The sequence below is a fragment of the Mauremys reevesii genome, linkage group 9 (assembly GCF_016161935.1).
Source record: "Mauremys reevesii isolate NIE-2019 linkage group 9, ASM1616193v1, whole genome shotgun sequence".
NCBI classification, from domain to species: Eukaryota; Metazoa; Chordata; order Testudines; family Geoemydidae; genus Mauremys; species Mauremys reevesii.
In genome coordinates, this window is record NC_052631.1 from 89,712,980 (window position 1) to 89,736,674 (window position 23,695).

Consider the following 23,695-nt stretch of genomic DNA (forward strand, 5'->3'; position numbering starts at 1 on the left):
GGGTTTATGGTGCTTGTAGGGCTTGGGTTCTTTTTTTTTCCTAATAAAGTATTTTGTTCTCACAACTAAGAAATGTGTTAAACCTGCTTTCAATTAGCCTCCCTGCTGTGAAAACCAGATCAGACCCAGGGAGGGGAGGATTCCCTAGCTGAGCAGGAAAGAAAGAACAGGAGCACACTTCAAAAGGAAGAGACTAAATAAAAGCCTATGGAAAGAGGCTTACCCTACATTAGGGAGAAAAGCCATTGTCTAGGCCTCAATGGCTGGTAGGTTTAAAGCCTTGAGCAAAGCAGCTCCTGTGTGCGCTCAGTGGGAGGTGCTGCTGCTAACCGGCAGAAGTAGCGGGGATGACTCATTGGAGGACAGTACTTGCCTTGGTGCTTTGCGCTGCTGGTCAGATTTAAATGTTGACTCAGGTCCAGAGATTGGGAGCAGTTTAACTCTCTTTTCCAGCCCATGGAAGGGGTAAAGGGTAGTATATACCTCCAGCCATATTGCTTCCCTTGCTAGCAGTGAGAGCTGGGCCGGGGTAAGTTACTTGCTCATGATCACTCAGGACAGAGTAGGAACAGGAGCCAGATCCTGTGCCTAACCACAGGACCATCTTCCCTTCATTCTAAGCACAGCTCTATTGTAAATCTCAACAGAGTGATGGATCCTATGTCATATGAGTTGAAAACTATTACACAGAAGTGGTGGGGAAGGGAAAGGAGGTGGCCACATGACATTGCCCACCTCCCGCCACACTTTGGGAGAGCCAATCCTATCAAAGGCTGTAGCAGTGGAGACTCTGGTGTGCATTTGGCTGGGGCACAGGACTCAGAGTCGGAGGTGGGAGGTGCTGCTAATCAGCAGAAGTAGAGGGATGCCATTAGTGGATGGCTCATTGGAGGACAGCACTTGCCTTGGTGGGCTGCTCTGCTAGTCAGATGTAAACATTGACTCCGGTTCAGAGATTGGGAGCAGTTTAACTCTCCTCTCAGTGGGGAGTCACCCCACTGCCATCATCCCCATGCGGCCACCAATTCTCTAGTGTGCCCCGCCCCTTTTTGCACCACTCTCGAGGTGCAAAGTGACCAGAAAGCAGCTACGTCCTGCCAGCAGAGCATTTCATCCACCTTGGGAGAACTTTCATCACCAGACCACCCACCCAGGCCTAAGGTAGGGGATATGTCATGGGGCAGGGAGGACTGCTCCTGGAGAAGGTTGTACTCTGGCCACCCCTAGTTGGCATATGGGCTATGGTCTCTTGTGGGCTGTTCCTAGATGGCTTAGATAAGAGCAGACACTCAGCTACACTAACTGATGCTTGGGTCAGGGCTGATACAGCACTGCCCTCAGTATCTGGGTCGCTCTGACAGGCTCTTTCTCTGCTGCACTGAGTGGAAACTCAGCACAGCTGAGAACCTTAGTCTGAAGGAGAATGTGCAAAAATGAAGTTAAATGAGAAATCCAGATTTTAGTTACAAAAATGTGACGAAAGCAAATGACTTTGCATTCCATAATCTGCCTGGAACCTATACACAAGGAACCTGTCCCTACCCATCTGCCTTGTATGTGGGCCAGGAGGTAGGAGCACAGGGATTGTTCTGCCTTTTCTCTCCTGAAAGTGTCTGGTTGCCCCAAAAGAAGGTAGGAAGCAGTAAGGGGGAGGCAGGAACAAAGACATAGCAAAAATGAAGCTAAACATCAATTCACTTTAATTAGATTTCTAGCATTGAAATTTCAGACTCTATCGCTGCCCTAAGTGCTTCAGTACAAAAGGTCTGAAACCAGGAGGCAATGCACACAAAAGGGACAATATTAAACAGGATTTGCATATGGTCTCCCCAGCGATGCCAACAAACATGTCAGGTTAGCAGCAAGAAGTAATTGACTTAAACTGCAGACAGGGAGATTTAGGTTAGAGATTAGGAAAAACTTTCTAACTATGAGGATAGTTAAGCAGTGGAATAGGTTACTGAGGGAGGTTGTGGAATATCCATCATCAATGGTTTTTAAGAACAGGTTAAACAAACACCTCTTGGGGATGGCCGAGGTTTACTTGATCCTGCCACAGCCACAGCATGGGGGACTGGACTAAATGACCTCTCAAGGTCCCGTCCAGCCCTACATTTCTCTGATTCTATAACACAGTAACATCTTATTTGCCATGCAACTGCACAGCAGTTAGCTGTTAAAACAAATGCAATCTGAAATAGTGCCAGGGCCGGCTCTACTGTTTTTGCCGCCCCAAGCAGTGCACCGAATTGCCGCTGTGGACGGCGGGGGCAGTCCGTGTGCCGTTAGGGCAGCACGTGTGTTTCCGCGGTGGCGGCAATTTGGAGGCAGCGCCTGTCTTCAACCTGAAGAGAGAAGCTGCGCCGCCGCGGACAGCTGAACATAGAAGCTGCTGCCGAATTGCCACTGCCGCGGAAACGCGCGTGCTGCCTTAACGGCACACGGACTGCCCCCGCCATCCACGGCGGCAATTCGGCGCGTTGCTTGGGGGCAAAAACACACAGACTGCCGCCCCTTGCAGATTGCCGCCCCAAGTACCTGCTTGGGATGCTGGTGCCTGGAGCCAGACCGGAATAGTGCATTCAGCAGCAGCTCTGTTCAACTGTTGGATAAACTTGTTCCAAAAATCCCCAACTCAAGCCTCTTTTAGCCCTACTTGTCTGGTTATACACATGCTAATAAAGGCATTTAAAAATTAATCTCCCCCTCGTTTACACAAAATGGAATCCAGAGGAGGCAAATGTGACAGTCATTTCACAGCCAAGGCTCACAATGGCATCTGGGGAAACGTGCACCTTTACTTTTAGTTTCATAATAGAGTTTTCAGCTCATGGGAGATAAAGGAGAGTCGTCATGTAAATGAGACACCTGTTCCTAATAATGAGCGGTTACAGAGTATTTTTCATCTTCAAAGTGTTTTCCACATGTTCATTATCCCCACCTCTGAGGGTGCTGAATGCTGTAGGTCGCTATCCCCCTTTGTGCAGATGGAGAAAGGATAAGAGCATTTCAGGAAGACACCCAAAGCCTGCAGATGATTGGGGGAGGCTTTGAAGTCTGTTGCCTTCCCTGATTACAGAGACCTAGGTGGTCTCCCTAAGGCCTGCTGGCTCCTGCAGTTCCACTCCAGCGCCAGCCCAGCAGAGCTGGGCAACTCTGTTGGGCTGGATCTTCAGTCAAACCTCAGGGGACATGTCTGACCTTTGGATAACTGAGCATTGCAGTTAAATGCGATTCAAAGAATTAAGCTTTGACTGCACAAGAATAAGGACTAGCTGTTCATTTCCCAAACTAAATGAAAAGTGTTTCAATTTGTCACCAACTGGAAAGCTAAAGCCTTGCTAACCCAGCTTCCTAAATACAAGGGAACGAGCCCACTGGATGAAACAAAAGACAGACCGAGGGACAGGTTTTTGTTTTTCTACCAGCGCAGTATCAGGGTGCGTGGTGCTCACAAAGCTCTCTGCAGACAAAGGTTCATAAGTGCAGTCGTGTTGAGGTAAAGCACCCGGGGCTCGGCAATACACAACAGGCATAGCCTTCTGAGCTGTGCTAGTCCCAGAAGGATGTGGCTGAGGGCTCTACATCAAACCAGCTTATTCAAAGAAAAGCTGGCTTGAAAAAGGGGGCGAACTTTCTCCTCACCAAGGCCTGCTTTTTGGGAGCACCTTGCAGAGCTGGTGCAAGCCCTTGAAACAGAGGCATCATCCATGGCCCAGCAGCTGCAGAGGTTAATTTTACCTGCATCAAGTCCCAGAGGAAGTGACATTGCTTATAACACACTCTCCAGCAGGCTCAATCCCAGCTTGCCACTACAGCTTTAGGAATTTACTTTTCTCTTTGTCACTTGGCTCTCTTTAATACGCATTTTTTAAATGACTATATCTGCCGTATTGGCTGCTACATGCCTAGATGACTAGGGCAGTTGCAGATGGCCTGATTATAGATAACACTGTTGAAGTTTCTTGACCTGGAGAGAAACACCGAGAGTAATAATACTATGCCCTGAACTAGCAACTCTCAAAGTGCCTTATAAAGCCTCACCCCGTGAGATAGGTAATATTATTATTCCTGTTTCAAAGCTGGTAGAACTGAGGCACAGAGAAGTTTGGTGACTTGCTCAGGTCACACACGTCAAGTCAGGGGGCGGGCAAGGATATGACCCAGGAGTCCTGATTTCCAGTCCTTTTCACTTAGTGCCCATTAGACTCCACTCCTTCCTCCCCAAAAGTCAGACCATAAAATCACTGTTTTCTAAGGTTTAAAATACATACAAGAAGAATGGACAGGGCTCAGAAAAGTTGAATGGGCTGGGCAGGCCTGAGTTACTATTTCAGCATTCAGAAATCTTAATTGTTTTTTAAATATAGCAATAATAAAACAGTTACCCAGTGTCTTTTGTGCCTATTACTCAACGTGACGTACACATGATATGCAAACATAAAAGTAGCAGCACAATTAACTAGACAGCAGCTGATTTGCTGGTAGCAGATATTTTAAAACTAAATCCAGAGTTTAGGAGTAGATGACCTTGTTGGGGTTGTAACACTCCATAAATGTGGTGATATTAGGCCTCTATCATGAAATATGCCCTGGTGAAAATGCATAACACATCGGCGCATCTTTTGGCCTGAAGTCAATGGCAAAACTCCCACTGGTTTCCATTTTGCAGGATCAGCTGCTTTGGGCCAGGAAAGTTAATGGGAATTTTGCCATTGACTTGAATGAGAGTAGGATCAAGCCCCATGGCAACTTTGGAGACAGAGTTCCTCCAGCAGGGATGACAGCTTCTGGAGCTGCAGTGCATCCAGCTTCTGTTCCACCTTTTTACAAGGGTATAGGGCAAATCTCTCCTCATGCAAAGCCGGCTCTGCACTCTTTTCTGGGAGCCAGCACCAGTGTTGCTGGTAGCTTTGTGTCGTCCCAGTGCTCAGAGGAGTGCAAGGATGCACTCCTGCCTTACATACGCACAAAGAAGGGATGGAAGATCCTCTCCTCACAAACATATGCACTCACATTGTGCAGGGCACAATACAGCCCTTATTGTTCACAAAGATTGCAGGGAGAAGAAAGAAATGGCTGTCAGCCTGCAAGCAGAAAGCAAGGTGCACACTCGATCAGCATATGCAGGTTGTTAGCTCAGCACAAAGCTACGAGAGCAGAAATGTTCTGCTGTGTTTATGTTCACCCCAAATACCATTGCGTAACCATTTGGTGTATAAACTAGTTGGGGGTGGCAGTGAAAAAACCCACTCTCCATGCGATGGAACAAAAACATTTTTTTTTAAAATAGACTACAAAATGAGACTAAAAATAAATATCTAGAGAATGTAAAACAAATTTAAACAGAGATTTTTTATTTTGCAGTTTATTAACGCTGTGCATTTTTTTAAAAAGAACATTAAAATGAATGTTAAGGGAAACTTACCCCATAGACTAGTTCACCCACCATGCCATTCCATATCTTAGACTCGGGGTCCCTAGCTCCGTATTTCCCATCTCCAACAATTGACAGTTTGTATTTTATTCCAACATGTTTTGCTATTTCATAAGCTAAGTCTACACAATATCCTTCATATCTCTCATTCCCTTCTAGTTGTTCATGGTTTTTCTTATACATTACATATGGCGATTCCTTTGAAACAAAAGCAAAGATCAAAGGTCTATGAATATAACACATGCCTTTAAAATATGCAAAACGAGAGCTGTTATTAGCATTATGTTATGTTATTGGCAAATCTCAACAATATTTCCTGGGCTGCTCTTATATAGTAATTGGAAAGATTTCCAAGTCAGCTTCACATAAACATTAAAGGCTTCCTGGCAAGACAGAATAGTTTAGTTTAACAATCCTTAGAAGCGCAACTGAAATTCATCAATGGCCAGATCCTGCAAACACATATGCAATTCGCTTTAATCACAAGAGTATTCCCACTAAGGCAATGGGGCTACTCACATGAGTAAACTTACAGTCTTTTTTCAGGATCAGGCCTGAATCTCCAGTAGATCAAAGATAAGCACACCATAATAATGCAGTACTTAGCTTGTAAAGCAGTGATGTACCTGATCCTGCTCCCATTGAAGTCCATGGCAAAATCCCCACTTATTTAAATGGTGCAGGATCACGCTGATGCTTGGATTTTCAAAGAAGCCTGAGGCATTTAGGTGCCCAGCTCCACCACAGATCACCTAACTCCTGTAGACTTCTTTGAAAATCCCAGCTGAAGGGCTGAGTGTGTCTCACTAAATTATAGTCAAGTAAAATATGATCCTTCTAGCAATGTCATGAAACTGACTCATGCTCAGGACAATTGTAACAGGCACCAAAGGCACAAATAATACTGAATTACAGACCACATAAGCAATAGGCTTTAGAACTGACACAGATAACACTGCCTATGAGATATAAGAAGAGCATTATTCTCCACAAGCATTGGATGTCTTTACATATTGTCAAAGCATTTCCAATTCACTGTGGGCCAGATTGTGCCATCCTTACACAATCAACAGGAGCTGTGCCTGAGTGAGGGCTGCAAGATTTGGTCCTACAGCAGGAAGGGCCAGATCCTGCAATCACGTACATACATAAGCAACTTTACTCACGTGAGGAGTTCCACTGAGTTCAAGTAACTGAGAAGAGGGAACGCACAATGTTGAGATCAGTGGGACTCCTCCCGTGAGTAAATTTACTCATGTGTGTAAGTGTTGGCAGGATCAAGCCCTCCGTACATCTCTGGAGGTTGCTGAACTTCTCAGTCACTTGAAGTCACACAGCATTCAACACTGGGCCTTCTAATAAATCTTAGAACACACGTGTCTTACCACCTAAGCACATACTGACTAAGAACATGCAACTTACCAGGATGGTAGTGACTACTATTGTTCTATTCTCCACAGATGAAGTGTCATTAGACACTTGCTGGTCTAGTGCTGGCACAAATCTTTCATATTCATTCCAGTAACCAGCCTACAAAAGCAGAGAGTGTTACCTAGTTACATATTTTTATAATGAGTTTGGTGCATAAAACTGATGCTTAAATAGAGCTGCCCTTTTTATTTAAAAAAAGTGATTTTTACTTAGGATTTATGCAAGATACAAACAAATGAATATTGATCTAAAATTTTTTCTAGGACCCCTCATCAGCTATTAGCAAGGTCATGGGACACTTTAATGACAACATCGGGCTGTGGGAACCTTTTGCTGAATTTTTACATTGTTCCATCACTGGGTGTGTAGCATGGAAATAGATATACAAAAACTATGTGAAAGTAATGTATGGTTCCATATATATATATATATATATATATACATACTATTATTACATAATATATTTTATCAGAATACCCATGGAATAATTCCTGTATTTCTGCAACCAGGGAATACAACATAGGACAAGAACATAAACTGCAGAATTCTTGAATGAACTACTTTTAATTTGCAGCCTTAACTGTCTCACTTGAACTCTGCCCTTAATCAGTCTCAACCTGGCCTATTTCTAGCAAACTAAATCTCTAACCGACTGCAAACAGCCACTATTTAAAGTAAAACCACTTCCTTTCAAACAAAACAAAACAAAACTATAAGCTGCTACAAATATAGGCCAGGTAAAGGCAGGGGATAAAAATAACACTGGTCCTGTGTCCCAGAGGGGCAATATTTAGTTTTGGTCCAGTGACAATGTTCAAGACCTGATGTCATGTAGCTCTAGGGTTACATACACAGGCCCAGGAGCTGGGATTCTTGATATACAGAAGCATCCATTTTTAGAGTAAGGGTACAATTTTCAAACGTGCCCAAGTGATTTAGGCGCATAAGTCCCATTGTCTTTCAATGAGACTTTAAGGCCAAGCGCATAAGGATCAGATTTTCAAAGGTGTGTAGGTGCCTAAAGATGCAAATAGGCACCTACTGGAAGTTTTAATGTTAGGTGCCAAATTCTAATTGAAATCAATGGGATCTAGGCATCTAACTTGCTTAGGCCCTTTTGAAAATTCCACCTATTTGCATCTTTAGGCACCTAAATATTTTTGCAAATCTGGCCCCCAACCACTTTTGAAAATGGGACTTAGGCTACTAATTCACGTAGGCACTTCTGACTATTTTATCTTAGGCCATGAGATAATCATCCTTTGAACATCCTGATTAAAAAACAAATGCTGTTTTACACTATTTTAAGAGGTTTTAAAAATATATGGGTTCCAAATTCTCTATTGCTCTGAGGCCTATAATGGAGAGGAAGGATGAGACGAAAGGAATTTAGGAGAGAGGACTGGGCAAAGGGTCCGAAGACACCTCTGTAGGAGGAAATCAGAGTTGAGATGTGGCAGGCTAGGTACCTCAGATGTGAAGCCAAGGCGTTTGCTGTAGGAAGGTATTCAAGGAGTGAAGGGATTCAAGGGCGTGGGGGGGGGAGAAGGGGACATGATCAGAATAACAAGGACAGAATGGAACTACATTCCTATAAAATTGCATAACAAACGAATTAGGGAAGAGGAGAGAGAAATGTAGTGGGAAGGGGATCTAGCAGGTTTTATATCTTTACAACAGTTGTACGACATTGCTTGTTTTCATGACTTTGCAGCAATACATATTTTTTAAGAAGCCCAAGGAGAAAACATATTTTGAGAACTTACCTTCCGTGATCCAGTGGTTTTCGTTTCATACACGTCAATTGTGTAATTTGTTCTGCGTCCGTAGGTGTCAAACTGGATATTTCCAGTCATTCCTTGGACTTGTACCTTAAACAGGAAAATAGTAAAACAGTTACACAGAACATTATTTCTATTTTCCCCCTCTTTTATGTCCTGAAAGAATTTACTCTCTCTGTGATCATTTCCATTAATACCTGTGCCTTGTCCAGCGTCCAATAGGGCCATTTACATTCTGTCTACCTAAAATTCCCCAGTTCTCCCAGTTTCAACTGTAAACATTCTTCTTCTTCACTGCCTATGAGCTGATGCAGAACTGCCCCCTTCCATTGCAAGGAAGGCTGCATTTCAGTGCCGAGGGAATCCTGCATATATATTATGTGCGAGGTTCAATTCTGCCATGTTTATACGCACTTGGTAAAATTCCCTCCTTTTCAATGGGCCAATACAGGGTGCATGTACCACTGAAGTGCCACATAAACCGTCACAATTACAGCTCAAGTACGGTGACCAGATGTCCTGATTTTATAGGGACAGTCCCGATTTTTGTGTTTTTTTCTTATATAGGCTCCTATTACCCCCACCCCCGTCCTGATTTTTCACATTTGCTGTCTGGTCACCCTGGGCTCAAGTGGTACATACTGCATAAGCCTTGTGCTATAGGGCCAGATTCTGATACTCTTACACTGAGTAGCACCTTATTCCACAATTAGACCTGGTGAAGTCAATATAAGTGAAGGTATCAGACTCCAGCCCCAACAGAGGAGGAGTGGCAGAATTTTGTCTATACCTTGTAAAGAGATTGAGCTTTGTCTAGATGGATGATGCTACATAAATGTAAGTCATTACCATTACTTACTCACATTAATAATTTTGAAGGAAGTATGAAGTACTTTGTTTCAAAGGCAAAAAAATCTGTCTTTCTTGTTTCCCTAGTATTAAAGGAGGAGATACTTCAATTCATCACTTATCAATACTGACAAGCTTTCAGCTAAGACAGAAGTGGTAACTGTCAGAAACTTCAGTAGGGATAATTTATGTTAAATTTTAGGGAAATTTTATAGTGGTAGTAAGAGTTGGGTGACAGAACAATTTGCTAAGGAGGCTGTAGAATCATAGTCACTAGAGATGTTCAAAGCTGATCATTGAGCTGCCAAGGATGGTTTAGAGATGATGCAATCGATCTTGTCCTGATCCTCAGGGGTGGATCACATAATTCAGTAAAATCCCTTTGCCCCAGGTTTATTTGGTGGGCCAAATTCAGAGGTGATGTATAAAGAGTATCCAAGTAGCCCTTCTCTGCACCTGTCCCAGTTTGAATTCATCTGTCTTAAACATGGGAGATCAGAATTGCACACACTATTAGGAGGAAGGGATAGCTCAGTGGTTTGAGCATCAGCCTACTAAACCCAGCATTGTGAGTTCAATCCTTGAGAGGGCCATCTGGGGCAAAAATCAGTACTTGGTCCTGCTAGTGAAGGCAGGGGGCTGGACTCAATGACCTTTCAAGGTCCCTTCCAGTTCTAGGAGATAGGTATATCTCCTATTATTATTCCAGGTGAGGTCTCACCAGGGCCTTGTGTAATGGTGCTAACACTTCCCTATTTCTACTGGATATACCTTGCATGATGCATTCTAGGATTGCATTAGCCTTTTTATGGCTGCAACACACTTGCAGCTCATAGTCATCCTGTGATCAAAACATCCAGGTCTCTCTTCTCCTCTGTTCCAACTGATACATCCCCAGCTTAGAGCAAAAATTCTTGTGGTTAGTCTCTAAGTGCATGACATCGCACTTTGCACTATTAAATTTCATCCCCATTTCTATTACTCCAATTTTCAAGGTCATTCAGATCTTGTATGATATTCCGGTCCTCCTCTGTATTGGCAATACCATCCAACTTTGTGTCATCTGCAGATTTTATTAGCACACTCCCATTTTTTGTGTCAAGGTCATGAATGAAAATGTTAAATAAGATTGGTTCCAAGACCAATCCCTAAAGAACTTCACTAGTAACCTCCCTCCATCCTGACATTTCACTTTTCAGTATGACCCATTGTAGTCACTCCTTTAGCCAGTTTCTTATCCACCCTTCACTTCTCATCTTAATCCCCATCTTCTACAATTTAACTAATAATTTCTCATGTGGAACTGTATCAAATGCCTTACTGAAATCCAGATAGATTAGATCTACTGCACTTCCTTTGTCTAAAAAATCAGTTATCTTCTCAAAGAAAGAGATCCAGTTGGTCTGGCATGATCTGCATTTTGTAAAACCATGTTGTATTTTCTCTCAATTACCGTTCACCTCTAGGCCTTAACTACTTTCTCTTTCAAAATTTGTTCCAAGACCTTGCATACAATTGAGGTCAAACTAACAGGCTTGTAGTTTCCCAGATCACTTTCCCACCCCCCACCCCGTTTCTTAAAAATAGGTACTCTATTAGCAATTCTCCAGTCACAGGGTATGAACTCCAAGTTTATGGATTCATTAAAAATTCTTGCTGTTGGGATTGCAATTTCATGTGCCAGTTCCTTTAATGTTCAGGTCAGTTGTTGTCCACTTATCGGACACTTTAGGTTCAAATTCAGAGGAGGAAATACAGACTTGCATAGTTTTTCAATGATATAAGGATGCAGAATTAGGTAATACCAATCTGCCTTTTGTTGGCAAGACGACTGCAGTTTGACATTGAGTTTGATGCTTGGATCAGTTATTTGTAGGATGCTTGGATTGATTGTTTGCAGGATTTCTTGTACTGAATATTCTTTTTTCTTTTAGGTGTTCCATGGCTGATGTAGGTAGGAAATATTATTAATTGGAAGTCATAACTTCCTGAAGCAAAAGTGCAAGATCATCATCTAAACAGGAAAAAGAACACGCTTCATTGTGTAGGAATCAGGGATGTGTGATGATCTTGCGTTGGGTACTGAGTGGGGCTGTTGAGATAGATGGATAAACCTCTTCAACTTATGTTAGACTATTTAAATATAATGGGCTGAAATCACCCTGATGTAATTCAATATTCTGTGCCTGCCTCAATCATGAAAGTGGCTCTGTGTATCTTATGAATCTTTTATTAAAGCGGCAGCCTTTTACCAACCAATGTTTGGATTTTTTTTTACTTCTCTCAAACAGGGTGTCTTGTTGCACTGTTTGTGTTCCCGCTCGAGCCTTGTTGATGTGAGTACTTTGGGATCTCTTTTGAAGGGTTTATGTATCACTTCTAATTAAGTTCTAACTGACTACAAATCTTTTAACTGTTATGAAGGTTGAATTTAATTAACTTATCTTCAAAAGTGTGTAATGCTACATTAATGAAACTACAGTTAGGGCATTTGTTAGGGAACTGACACTGTGATATAAGAAGTGTTCTGACAGTGAGAGACTGAATCATATCTCTCATTCTATGAGAGAGGGAATTACCCTTTTGATTTGATCCTTCCAATTTGGCAAATTTGAAAAAACAATAATTAAGCCAAGTGAATGAAGTCTGATCTAGGAGTCCTTTTTATAGCATGTGGCCTCAATTCCAACCTTACTCATTCCAGTCTTACATCAGTGGAGTTATTCCTGATTTCTACTGGTCCAAGTCAGAGCAAAATCAGATCCTATGTATCTGGTAGGTTTTCATTCACTTTTATGCCCCCAAATCAGTTCAATACAAAAGGGAAAGAAAGACAGACAAAACTACCGGGATTTGATCAATACTAGATTTGATGCAATAACTAATGGTTAGTACTAGGGATTGGTCAAATAGGAGTAATCAAGTTGGAAATAGGGTTATGTTAGGGTTTTATGTTCACCCAGTTCTGTTTTATTTTGGGCCACATTTTTTACCTCATCCTAGCCTCAGAATATGTTCACAAAGCTTTTTACACAGCCATTTGCAGAGATGCTAGTATACAGTACTGTACAGTGGGAACTGTGTCACATTGGCTAGCTATTACAATTGGTGCCCAGTTGTCACTTTTTAATTCCTATGACCACTGAATTCTAGAAGACAAATTTATGGCCATGGGGAGAGGGCATGTGTGTAACATACTGAGCATGTCACCATGGCCCTTGATTAGATGGGATGTCAGACCTCTCTCGTGTTTGTCATTACCCTCTTTACTGGCCTGGGTACAGGATAGTCATTGTTAGCTTAAGCACCAAGGCCCTGTGCTTATGGAGTAGAAGGATGTGAGTTCTGCCCCATTTGGCCTGGACAGAGTCCTTACAAGTGCATTTGTTGCAAAGCTGCACATGCAGATTTACAGGTAGCTTTTGAAAGCTGCTTCCTTCATCGTGTCCTTGTTGTTTTAAAGACTTATGTTGTAAAAATACGATATATCTGTTCAATAGGGTAGGTGCATTTGTCCTTACCATTTTCAGTGCTCTTTCTATATCGATTCCTTGGCTCCAGGGCACTGCAGGGTTTGCTAGGCAGTCTCCAGCACTACCTCTCCTGGAAACATCAACACGCTGTCTTCGGAGGTAGCGGAAAGCCTCTGCTATGACTAGTATTGCATCATGGGTCAGTGCAGACGTATACTAAAATTGATGCAAATAAAATATTGTGACAAACTGCACTCTGGAAATTACCTCAGGTTTACAAAGGTCTATTATTTCTCCCTGTTCAAATGTTTTTAGAGCAGCAACAATTTCACTCCCCCCCCATATGTCACGTCATTTAGCAATTACATATATTTAAAGTAAGAAATTTAAAATGTTACGATTTCCTACAGTATATAGAAAAATAGTTTATAGTTCTGTAAAGTACTGACTAGATTTAATTGGAGAGCTGCCTATCTAAAGCAGGTTGATGAAGAAGACCTATAATGCAATGCTCGGCCACGTTGTAGCCAATTGCAACGTACAACTCATATTTGAGTTTTGCTTGGATTTTCTTTTTATGAGGTAACCAACTCAAAAGGCTAGGAGTAATTTAAAGTTAACATTAATGATTTCTGTCTGGCCCATGTTTCTGATTAGCTAGGATCCATGGCCAGCCATAAATTGGTTTATTTTTCTTACCAAAAAACCCAGCCCCAAAACAACGTCACCCTCATAGAATCATAGAATATCAGGGTTGGAAGGGACCTCAGGAGGTCATCTAGTTCAACCCCCAGCTCAAAGCAGGACCAATTCCCAACTAAATCATCCCAGCCAGGGCTTTGTGAAGCCTGACCTTAAAAACTTCTAAGGAAGGACTTCCTTATTTTGTACAAAACTACAATAGTTGCTCAGGTTATAAATCTGATATCACTCCCAATTCATAGCAACAAATGTCTTTAGGAGATGGGTCTGTATTTTTTCATATCCATTGATTCATCTGAAAACTCTATTTTGCTAGAGACTGGCCCAACCTCTGGACACCAAGATACTGATTTCTGGCTATGCACTGCTGATGAGCATAGTCGGATTTAGACTACTTTGTGTGCACAGGATCAGCATTACATTTAAATACTATATAGAGAGTTCCATTGTAGTCATATACAATTGAATCTTGCAAACCTCTGTAGGGCCTCATTTTGACGCTGCTGCATCATTAGATCCCATCCTATCTCTACAGTATTTGTATGTAAATGACTGAGAAATATTGAACTTCCAAAAAGAATCTAGTGCATGTATGCACATTCTGGAATGCTCACCTGTCTCCTTGTACTTAGCAAACCTTACTGCCTGATCATTTAGATCCCCTTGCATCCCATTTGACTCACATTGTTGTGAAAACAAACAAACACTACCCATGCAAAAGGTGGAAACATGGAATCCTGGATTTCAATAGCATTTTTAGCTGTTCTCCTACAGGACATGAGTAAATTATAATTGATTTCAGTGGCAGTTACTTCTATCCTGTAGGGGAGAATAAAACTCCAGGTGGCCACTACGTTGAAAAATGTTTTTGCTCTTATTGTGGGAGGCTGCCCATTTTGATAATAAACATGTAAAACATACGGTAACTTTTACAAAACTGGGAGGGGTATGTGTGTTTATGCCTGCAGAGCCAGGGAAACACACCTGATAAAAAACACCACACATTAGTGTCCGGGAAAAGATTTTTTTGTGCCAGCCATTCTTCCCAAGTTTTAAATTATGGTCCTGTTTATAAACACTTGACTGCCTTGTCCTTTACATGGTGAATAAAATGATCATCTGTGATTAGCTGGATGCAGCTGCTTATTTCAATCCTTGTCTACCTCACCTTTTTTTCCTGTGGTTCTGGCATTGCAGTGTGCTCTCTCTCTCTCTAATACATTAACAAATATTACACGACACATTCCACCTAACAATACAGAATCAGATATTTTAAAAAGATATTTATTCTTGCATGAAAAAAAATCTTGTAATAGCTTTCCAATCTAGCAAGACGTAAAGCCTGCATGATGATCATTTTTTTCAGTAGACTGGATCAATTGTCAATAACCCCAATGCAGTCCCTTCCAAGTTATGCCAAAAGAGCTATCTAATTTTCTGCTTTATTCGAATTCTACTTATAAATGCATGAGGAGGCAAAGAAAAAAAACAGAGAGAGGGAGGGAAGGGAAAGGCTGATAAAATACGGAATAAATTAAACATCAGGGCTTTAATCTCTAGGCAATTTTATTCCCTAATCAAAAATATTGTACATCAATTTTTTAAGTATGCTTTTTGACTGATTGATAAATACTGTGCAAGTTTCTAGAATGAGCAGTACATTTGTACAAAGTTAATGCAACCTCTGTGTTTTACCATATATCTAAGATTATTTTTAAAGGACAGAGAATAACTTTCCCCCAATGTAAATTGCTTTTAACTGGATTAAAATATGCTTAGGGTAACAACATATATTTCTGAGCTTTAAGCCTAGTATGATACTTCCCTTTACTCCTGTATCTTCTAGTAAGCTCCTCTAAAGTGACAGGTGCTCCTGGCTCTGCAATTAATAGGCGACATCAGGGTTAGCCCTGTTTTGTGGGACACTGGCTAACTCCCTCCCCATGGACTCTTCAGTGGCAGTGTGGCTGTGTCAGATAGAGGCATGCAGGGAGCCTTCATCATAGGCGAAATCCTGCCGTTGGGGGTGTATCTTCGAGTAGTTTGGTATCAGCTTGGAATGAAATGGCTAGATGGAGCTGGTAAAACAGCAGAGATCATTAGGTTTCTTAGGGAAGAAGTGTCCATTCCATTAATATAAAATGCAGTAAAGAAATAAGAAATGTCTTTCCTTATAATAATTAAGGAGAAGACAGAAGAACAGCTTAACTATGAGATGTCTGGTGAACAGGTTTAGCATCCCTCCTATAAGGTTTACTATAGGTGTGGGGATGAGCTTCCCCCAAGGAGATCTGCTTTGAAGTTACAGATTTTGAGGCCTCCTCTGTTGGTCCGATTGTGCTACATTGCACTGAATAAGTACTGGTGGAACCATCCTCATCTGTCAGCCACTCACTCTTCTGGAACTGGAGGGCCTCCCTTTCAGCTATGTGAGTCGGCACAGTAGAGGAGGCCTAACCAGAGGAGGAGCGAGAAGAGGAGGAGAAAGGAAGAGCATGATGATAATACTAAGTACTTTGTTTAGCCCTTTATGATTTCAAACATTGACTGATGAACACTAACAAAACCCTCTGCTGGGGAGGTAAGTGAATATCATCACCTCCATTTTACAGATGAGGAAGAAAACTAAGAGACAGAGAAAATCAGGGAGGGGTATTAACAGGTTGTGATTCTGTTACTAGCAATACCTTTTTTAGTCCATTAGATGAGGGTGAGGTTTAGCACATCTAAGACATGCTGCATAGCTATTCCCTGGGACCCCCAGCAGTCTGTGTGAGGATTTCTCCAGCTTACCCCACGTAGACTATTCTGCCAGGCCTGCTGAAGGGACGCGGTAACATGGAGAGCGAAGGGGATCAATAGGTGACATGTCCAGAACTGCTGTACATGTTTAGGGAGGGAAATAGTGGATGGAGGTTTCCTGATAAACTGGTAAAAAGGGTGAAAACGGTTATGTGGTAAAGGGGGAATCATTCTGATTCTTTGACAGCCCAAACTACCATAGCTATGGTTCCTAGCCATCATGAAGCAGGTTGCACTTCACATTCAAGTGGCACCGGAGTCTGGGTAGTCAACAACCCAGTAGCAAATATACCTTAGAGGAACTATAATGCTTTTTAATACCCCTCATTCAACAGGGTGCAATATTACCTCATCTAGCTATGGAGACAAGTTGTTAAACTGAAGACACCCCCCTTATCCAGAGGCGTGCAGTACAAGAACAAACAGAGATTCTGATAACCAAGCTGCATCTCCTGCATTCATCAAGTACCTTTTATGCTCACTAACAATGCAGTGCTCAGCTGGAAGTCTACCTCTGGTTTTGACTGGCTTTGTATCTCAAAATCAATTTATTTGCCTGATACGCAGCAGTGCAAGTACAGCGGCACGGTCTGGTATGCCATACCAGCAAGATATTTACAGCTGGTACGGCGTAGCGTAAAGACACAGGAGGAGCTGGCGGCCCCACGCTGGCAGCTCCTCTGGCGGCTGTACTGCCCCCAGCCCTGTCCACCCAGCCCTGTCCTCTGGCTGGGCTGCTGCTGTATAGATGGAGGAGATGCTGCTGTGTGGAAGGGCAGGGGGGTGGGGGTGGGGGCGGTAGAGCCGTGCCGGAGTAGCTGCCCAGAAGCCCCACGTTCTGCTCCTTTCCCCACTGCAGTTCTGAAGTCTCCAGCGCAGCAGGAGGACAGAGCCCCCCCTCAGGTAATGTGAGATGGATCATGGGGAGGGGACGGGGAGAGCATGGGGGCCCCGGGCTGCGGGAAGGGTGGGAAGGAATCATATGGAGAGTCACATGGGGAGGTCATGTGCCCCCCCCCTAGCTGGTACCCCCCCGTACTGGTAAGACATGGATTCTACTTGCACCGCTGCTGGTATGACTAGGTGCTAAATAACCATGCATTTAGTGGGTAGCCTGCATTACATCTGTAAGAACTCTCTGATCTGTGACAGCACTTCCTGTTCATGGCACATAGTTCTTTACTGAATGTTGTTTGTAGATACTTTGCCAAGACAAAAAGTACCTGTGCAGTGAAGAATTGGAAGAAATGGTGTTATTGGGTTCTTTTGACAACCGTGAAGAAGGATTTTATTGTAGAAGGTACCTGGGCAACTATTAAGACCACTTGTACATATACGAGATCCCATGGTGGAGCAATAGCAACAACTAAGGCATCTTAAACACAAATGGAGTCAGGTTAACAGCATCACACAAGTTGTGCGCTTGCTTGAGGAGTCAGCCATCAGTAAAGATGGGATGTTAAAGAGTCCTTTACATAAGGCAAAAGGAAAATAAAAAAGACATGGCAAATGCTCATTGCAAATGTTCATTCCTGAGGGGAAAACATCTCTCGTTGGGTGAGACATAATTGAAGATAAGTGTGTAGACAACATAAAAACAGGCCCCTATCCACCTCAGCCTGTGCATAGAATATATTTATGTACAATCATGTTCCTGTTTATATTATGTGCCTCAACACAGCAGGTAAACACATTCAGAGACAATGGTTCGTAGATGTCTAATAGCAAAAGCCTTAGCACGCATAACAGTGTATTTCCTTATAAGGGCAATTGGCTGTATGTAGTCACTGGGGCTCCATTCCCTAATGGGAATATTCGGAGGGGCTCATGGTGGCCCCATCGTGAGTCCAATCCTACATCATTCTGCAGCTGAAGTTGCCCAGTGCTACATAGTTTGGACCCAAATCTGTACAATAAAAGGATGTTTTTCAGTCCTCTCTAACTGAAGTCAGTGGCAGTTGTAGTAAGAGGAGGCCCTGAGATATAAACCTTGGTATCAGAGGCCCAGTATGAGGCCTAAGGCCTGAACTAAAGTAATGGTCAAGACTTTGCTAACATAAAGCAGAGTTAAGCTGTGAGCCAGAGGCAGGCCCTGCTCACAGAAGCTGGCAAGGAAAGGGCTGATGCTGCAAAAAGAGACATACCTAAAAGGTACTGAACACCAGATATCAGAACATTCGCATACTTGTACACTCCACACGGATAACAAGGAACAGGCTGACCCATCCCAATGACAGGGCCAAAAGGGGAATATGATGGATAGAGTTGTTTTGTTTGAACCAACATGTACAAGGTGAGAGGCGGCACCTTACTACGTAGAGGGGTTGTACCTTGCTATGTAGAGGGGTTGCACCTCAATACATCAGGAGTGATGTGTAACTTGTTTGTACCTGTGTATAAGAATGCATCCCTGGGGCAGTGTCTTTGTCCAGCCTAGGGGGCAGTGGAAAGTCCTGCCACAGACTGAGCTGATCCATTGTCAGGGAGCACATAAGTACTAGCTAGCAGCACCTTAGCAATACCTTGGACTTCTATGCCGGGGAGCTGGAGATTGTGTTTCTCTTTGACAATAAACCTGGCCCGGGTGCCTTCATACCTTACTAGAGTCTGTGGTCATTGGGGGTTCTCTCGGGGTCTGCTGGGTCAGCTATCTGTGCAGAGCTGGATCAGCACACAGAGGAACACGCACGCAGCCGACTGACATCAACACTGACTAGAACAGAGCACCACACCAGGAGCATCTGACGACAGCAGTGTTACGTGTGAAATGACTGCAGGATGGGGCTCTTTGCCTCACAGAGTCCACCATTAAGTGTTTTTTTCATGTTTCCAGCTAACAGTCTCTCTTTTTGTCTAGCAGTGAGTGTTCTGACTCATTCTGAGCAGAGAAAATCATATACATATATATTTTAAAATGAATCAGATTTTTGCTAAACACAATGCAAAAGGCTTCCATCACTGTCAACAAAAGTTTACCTTTAATGGAGAGTTCTTGGCTTCAGGGAATTCCCTTTCATCCAGTCTAATCCAGCGTTGTAGAAACTGTTGAACCATTGGGTTTTCACTGTTGACAATCTGGAATCCAGTAACATTGGCGCCTCCATGCATTACTCTCTCCAGTATAATATCTGTAAAACCCTGGAAGAATATGTACAGAAAACAGAAATCAGTGTCATATGAAGTTCCTGCAACTTGGCTCGGTTTTAAAAACGAACATTCTGGTAAGATGCTATTTTTAAATCTTGGGCTAGTTTTGTACAAAATAAACTGATGAAAGTTCTCTGCCACTAGTAGAAGATACCCTATCTATGGGACAATCTCTTGCAACAGTAACTTGTAGTATTGGAATAAAATGGAATTTGGAAACACGTGGGTTCCAGACCTTTGTGATGAAACAGTGGCTTGTTCCAGAGTGGCAAAGTTTCCATGTGATCCAAAACATACCAAAAAGGGTACACAATATTACACATAAAACTCAGTAGAAGAGGACTGATTGACATATGAGTTAATGAATTACTCAAATTCTTTTGTTAAAATATGTAGTTTCACATCATAACTGGTATTTCATATACTGCGTGCTGGATAATAATGTGAAAGGATTCCATAGTTGTAAAACTAAACTAGCTCTTTATTAAGAGAACTATTTACAGAGATGTTACATCTGCAGGTAGCATTCTAGCCACGTGCATTCCCAATAGCTTCTCGGTGCTTCTTCCAAAAACTCTTTCCTTCTGCAACCTGTACTCCTCCCTCCAAGTTCCATGCAGGGTGCTACAGCTGGTTCTTGCACCTTGTGCATGTGTTAAACGTGGGGGGTAAAGGGGAAATGGGGTGCAAGGAGCCTCCTTGATGCTTCTGCTAAAGAGTCAGCCACTGTTAACACCCTTGAGGTGTAAACCACACCAAAAGAGATGGAGAACATTGGGCCCTGGCTCCATTACCTCCTCTGCACCAGCCAGCAGAGCGGCAAATGCTTAACAGTATATGAGAGAGTGCCAGAAAGCTTGGTGGCTCAGAGGCATGATGCCCCTTGTTGTTCTCACTGCTGTGTTGTGGCAAAGCATGATCCTCACGCCAGACAGTGTTAATTGTCACAATATTTACCTTAATGTTTCACTTTCAAGCCTTGTGGGCCTGATTCTCCACTGCCCTATGCCTCATATTGTCATTTACTTCTGTGTAAAGTGGATGTAGAAAGCAAGTTGATTGGGTAGCAGTTTGCAGTCACCTTGCAGAAATGTAAATGGTTATGCATGGCACAAGGTAATAGCAATTTAAGCCCACTGATTTTTGGTTTATGAGACATACACTGTAGTCAGTGTGAATAGGATCAGTTCCATAATGCACAGTGACACATTTTAAAGCCACACAGTATTTATAAGGAAAATGGCATTTTAAAATTCATCTAACCTGCTTTAATCATAACCAGAAAAAATGGTTATAGAGACTCTTCTACAAAGTAGGATTACTAACTAGAAAGTGTGATATGACTTTAGAAGAACATTTTTTACGCACAGAAGCTAAAAATGACTCTTTCTGTAGGATCAACTACATTATAACCCTTTTCTGCAGCATGTCTAGCTGATTATATATATCAAAGAAATATCTGAAAAGTCAGTTATAGTGTGGAGAAGTGTATTTTTAATATGGATAAAAATATACTGTCCTCTGCCTGGTCATGAATATGTATAAAGTACTGTACTAATTCTGCAATGAGGTTCTACCTATATAAAGCCAATGAGTGGTTAAACAGTCTGGCCACTTTACTACGTGGAATTACAAATTTTAATTTGGCTCTTTATATCACTTGTATCATGTACAAATAAAATGTAATTATTTTTATAGTGTTTAAATTTAAAATCTGTTATACAGAAGATTAGTATTATCTAGTGTGTTATTTAAGAGGATATAAATTAGTGGAGAACATATAATTGAATTGTTATTTTTAAATTAGTAAAGGATACGAGCTTCTTAGACAAAACAAAGACTGTGTAATTGAGTAGAAATGACTATTGCATACCAGTTCTAGTATTTACTGAAGTCATTTCTCAAAATCCAGGCACTCCTTCATGCATTTCCTCCTTAGCTGATTAAAGTTGACACAACCTGTATAGAATATATTACTCTCTAAAACTTAGTTATACGTCTGCTGATGAAAAAGGTCTTACCAGGTTAGCTAGCATGTAGTGATAACCTCTGGAATGTTTACCAAGGATTACAACCTGTGTGTAGAAGAAATAACATGTATCACTTAATGTAAGAGAAGGAGTCTCAATGAGCATAAGGAAAAAAAACCAAAAACAATTAACATTTTAGGAACACAGGACCCACTTCCATTCAAATTAATGGCAAAATCTCATTGTCTTCATTGGAGGCTGAACTGGGCCCATATACTGTCCACTTACGGTGACCAGATGTCCTTATTTATAGGGACAGTCCCAATATTCAGGGCTTTGTCTTATATAGGCACCTATTACCTCCCACCCCCATCCCGATTTTTCACACTTGCTATCTGGTCACCCTATGCCCACTATTTGGTTTATTAATAATTCGTGCAACTGGGACCTAGCTCATGGCTACCTGAAGCTTTTGTGAGGACCTTCTGTGAAAGTTCCCCAACCAGCTCTGTCTCTATCAGCAATCTCCCCTTCATTTCAACTAACCCCTGCATCCAAGCAGCTAACTAGGGAGAGGTAGGAATTCGCTGACTGAGTGGCATGCGGAGCAGATGGGAATTGCAGAACCAACAGGTTACTACACAGAATATAACTGAGAGCTCAAGAAGAGATGACAGCACAGTAGGATCATGTGGCCTATGTAGGCACATAGGACTCCAGTTCAAAATGCCCAATAGGAACTGTCAGAAATAAGGAAAGCAGAATTGGACAAATGGCCTCCAGAGGCTTAACAGTAGCACGGACAATTCCTATCATAAATGGATAAGTATCTTGCTCACTGAACATGGGAAATCATTTTTCAACCAGCAGTTGTTTATGGATTCCAGTCTTAGGCCTGGTCTACACTAGTCTGTTATTTCGGAATTAGCCGAGTTAATTCGGGAAAAAAAAAAAAAGATTCCGTACACATGACCAAACCAGCTTTTTTGATTTAAAGGGCTCTTTAAATCGATTTCTGTACTACACCTTGGCAAGCGGAGTAGCGCTTAAATCGAGATCGCAATCCCGGGTTAAAGCCAATGGGAATCATCCCAGACCTGCAACACTATGCAGTCCCACCAGTCTGTGCTTGTTTCCCAGGCCCAGAATCGGCGTTTCACAGCATGAACCAGGCCCAATGCCACCATGACCTCCCAATCGCCACATGCTGTGCTTCTAGGAATGTCTGTGTCCATGTCCTCATCAGTATAGTAATTGTGTTGTCGTTGCTTCCTCGCCCAGTTTTGCAGGTACTGCACATAGTGCTGGATAATGCGCAAGGTATTTACAATGGTCAAAACTGCAGTGGAGATCTGAGCAGGCTCCATGCTTGCGGCACTATGGCGCCTGCTCGGGTAATCCTGGAAAAAGGGCGTGAAACGAGCTGTTCAGTTCAACATGGCCGATAAAAGGCGGTAAATGGTTGTCTTCTGTAGCTTTCACGGAGTCGGGAAGCTCGTTAGAGCGGGAAAGCAGAGTTTGCAGCGGAAACGTGAGCAGAGTTTGTGGCGGAAGCTGTGCGGCTTTGTTCACGATGGCCAAAAAACGGCGGGGAATTGTTGCCTTCTGTAGCTTCGATGGGAGCCCATGAATGACAACATGGAAAAAGCAGCGGAAGCTGTGTGTCTCTGTTCATGATGGCTGAAAAATGGCAGGGAATTGTTGCCTTCTGTAGCTTCCACGGGAGCCCAGGACAGACAACATGGAAAAAGTGGCGGAAGCTGTTCGGCTCTGTTCATGGTAGCCAAAAAACAGGCGGGAAATGGTTAGATGAAAGAGTAGATAGAAAGAGGAGAGGACATACCAGGTGGATTCATAGTACCAGGAGACAGGCAGTGCACCGTGCTGCACCGTCTGCTGGTAGTATGGCGTCTGCTGCAGCTTTCACGGAGGGAGGAGTGAGTGACGGCACACACCCAGAAACACCTGCGAGAACATTTTTGCCCCATCATGCACTGGGAGCTTAACCCACAATTCCAATGGGTGGCAGAGACTGCGGGAACTGTGGGATAGCTACCCCAGTGCACCGCTCCGCCATTCGATGCTAGCCTCGGTACTGTGGAC

At 42.7% G+C, this 23,695-nt stretch overlaps 1 protein-coding gene across 5 annotated transcripts in view; it reads right to left on the bottom strand.

The window, feature by feature from the left end:
* Positions 1–23,695, bottom strand: part of GRIA3 (glutamate ionotropic receptor AMPA type subunit 3) — a 212,130-nt gene that overhangs the window by 77,536 nt on the left and 110,899 nt on the right. For all 5 annotated transcript variants that reach the window (XR_005584420.1, XM_039487320.1, XM_039487321.1 and 2 more), the window contains 6 exons: positions 21,644–21,697; positions 19,452–19,613; positions 13,020–13,187; positions 8,635–8,739; positions 6,860–6,967; positions 5,429–5,635 (listed from right to left, as the gene is read on the bottom strand). Coding sequence is in view for 4 of the 5 variants with exons in the window: in XM_039487320.1 (XP_039343254.1) it covers positions 5,429–5,635; positions 6,860–6,967; positions 8,635–8,739; positions 13,020–13,187; positions 19,452–19,613; positions 21,644–21,697 (804 nt within the window). In the remaining variant the exon portion in view is untranslated. The remainder of the gene's footprint in view (positions 1–5,428; positions 5,636–6,859; positions 6,968–8,634; positions 8,740–13,019; positions 13,188–19,451; positions 19,614–21,643; positions 21,698–23,695) is intronic.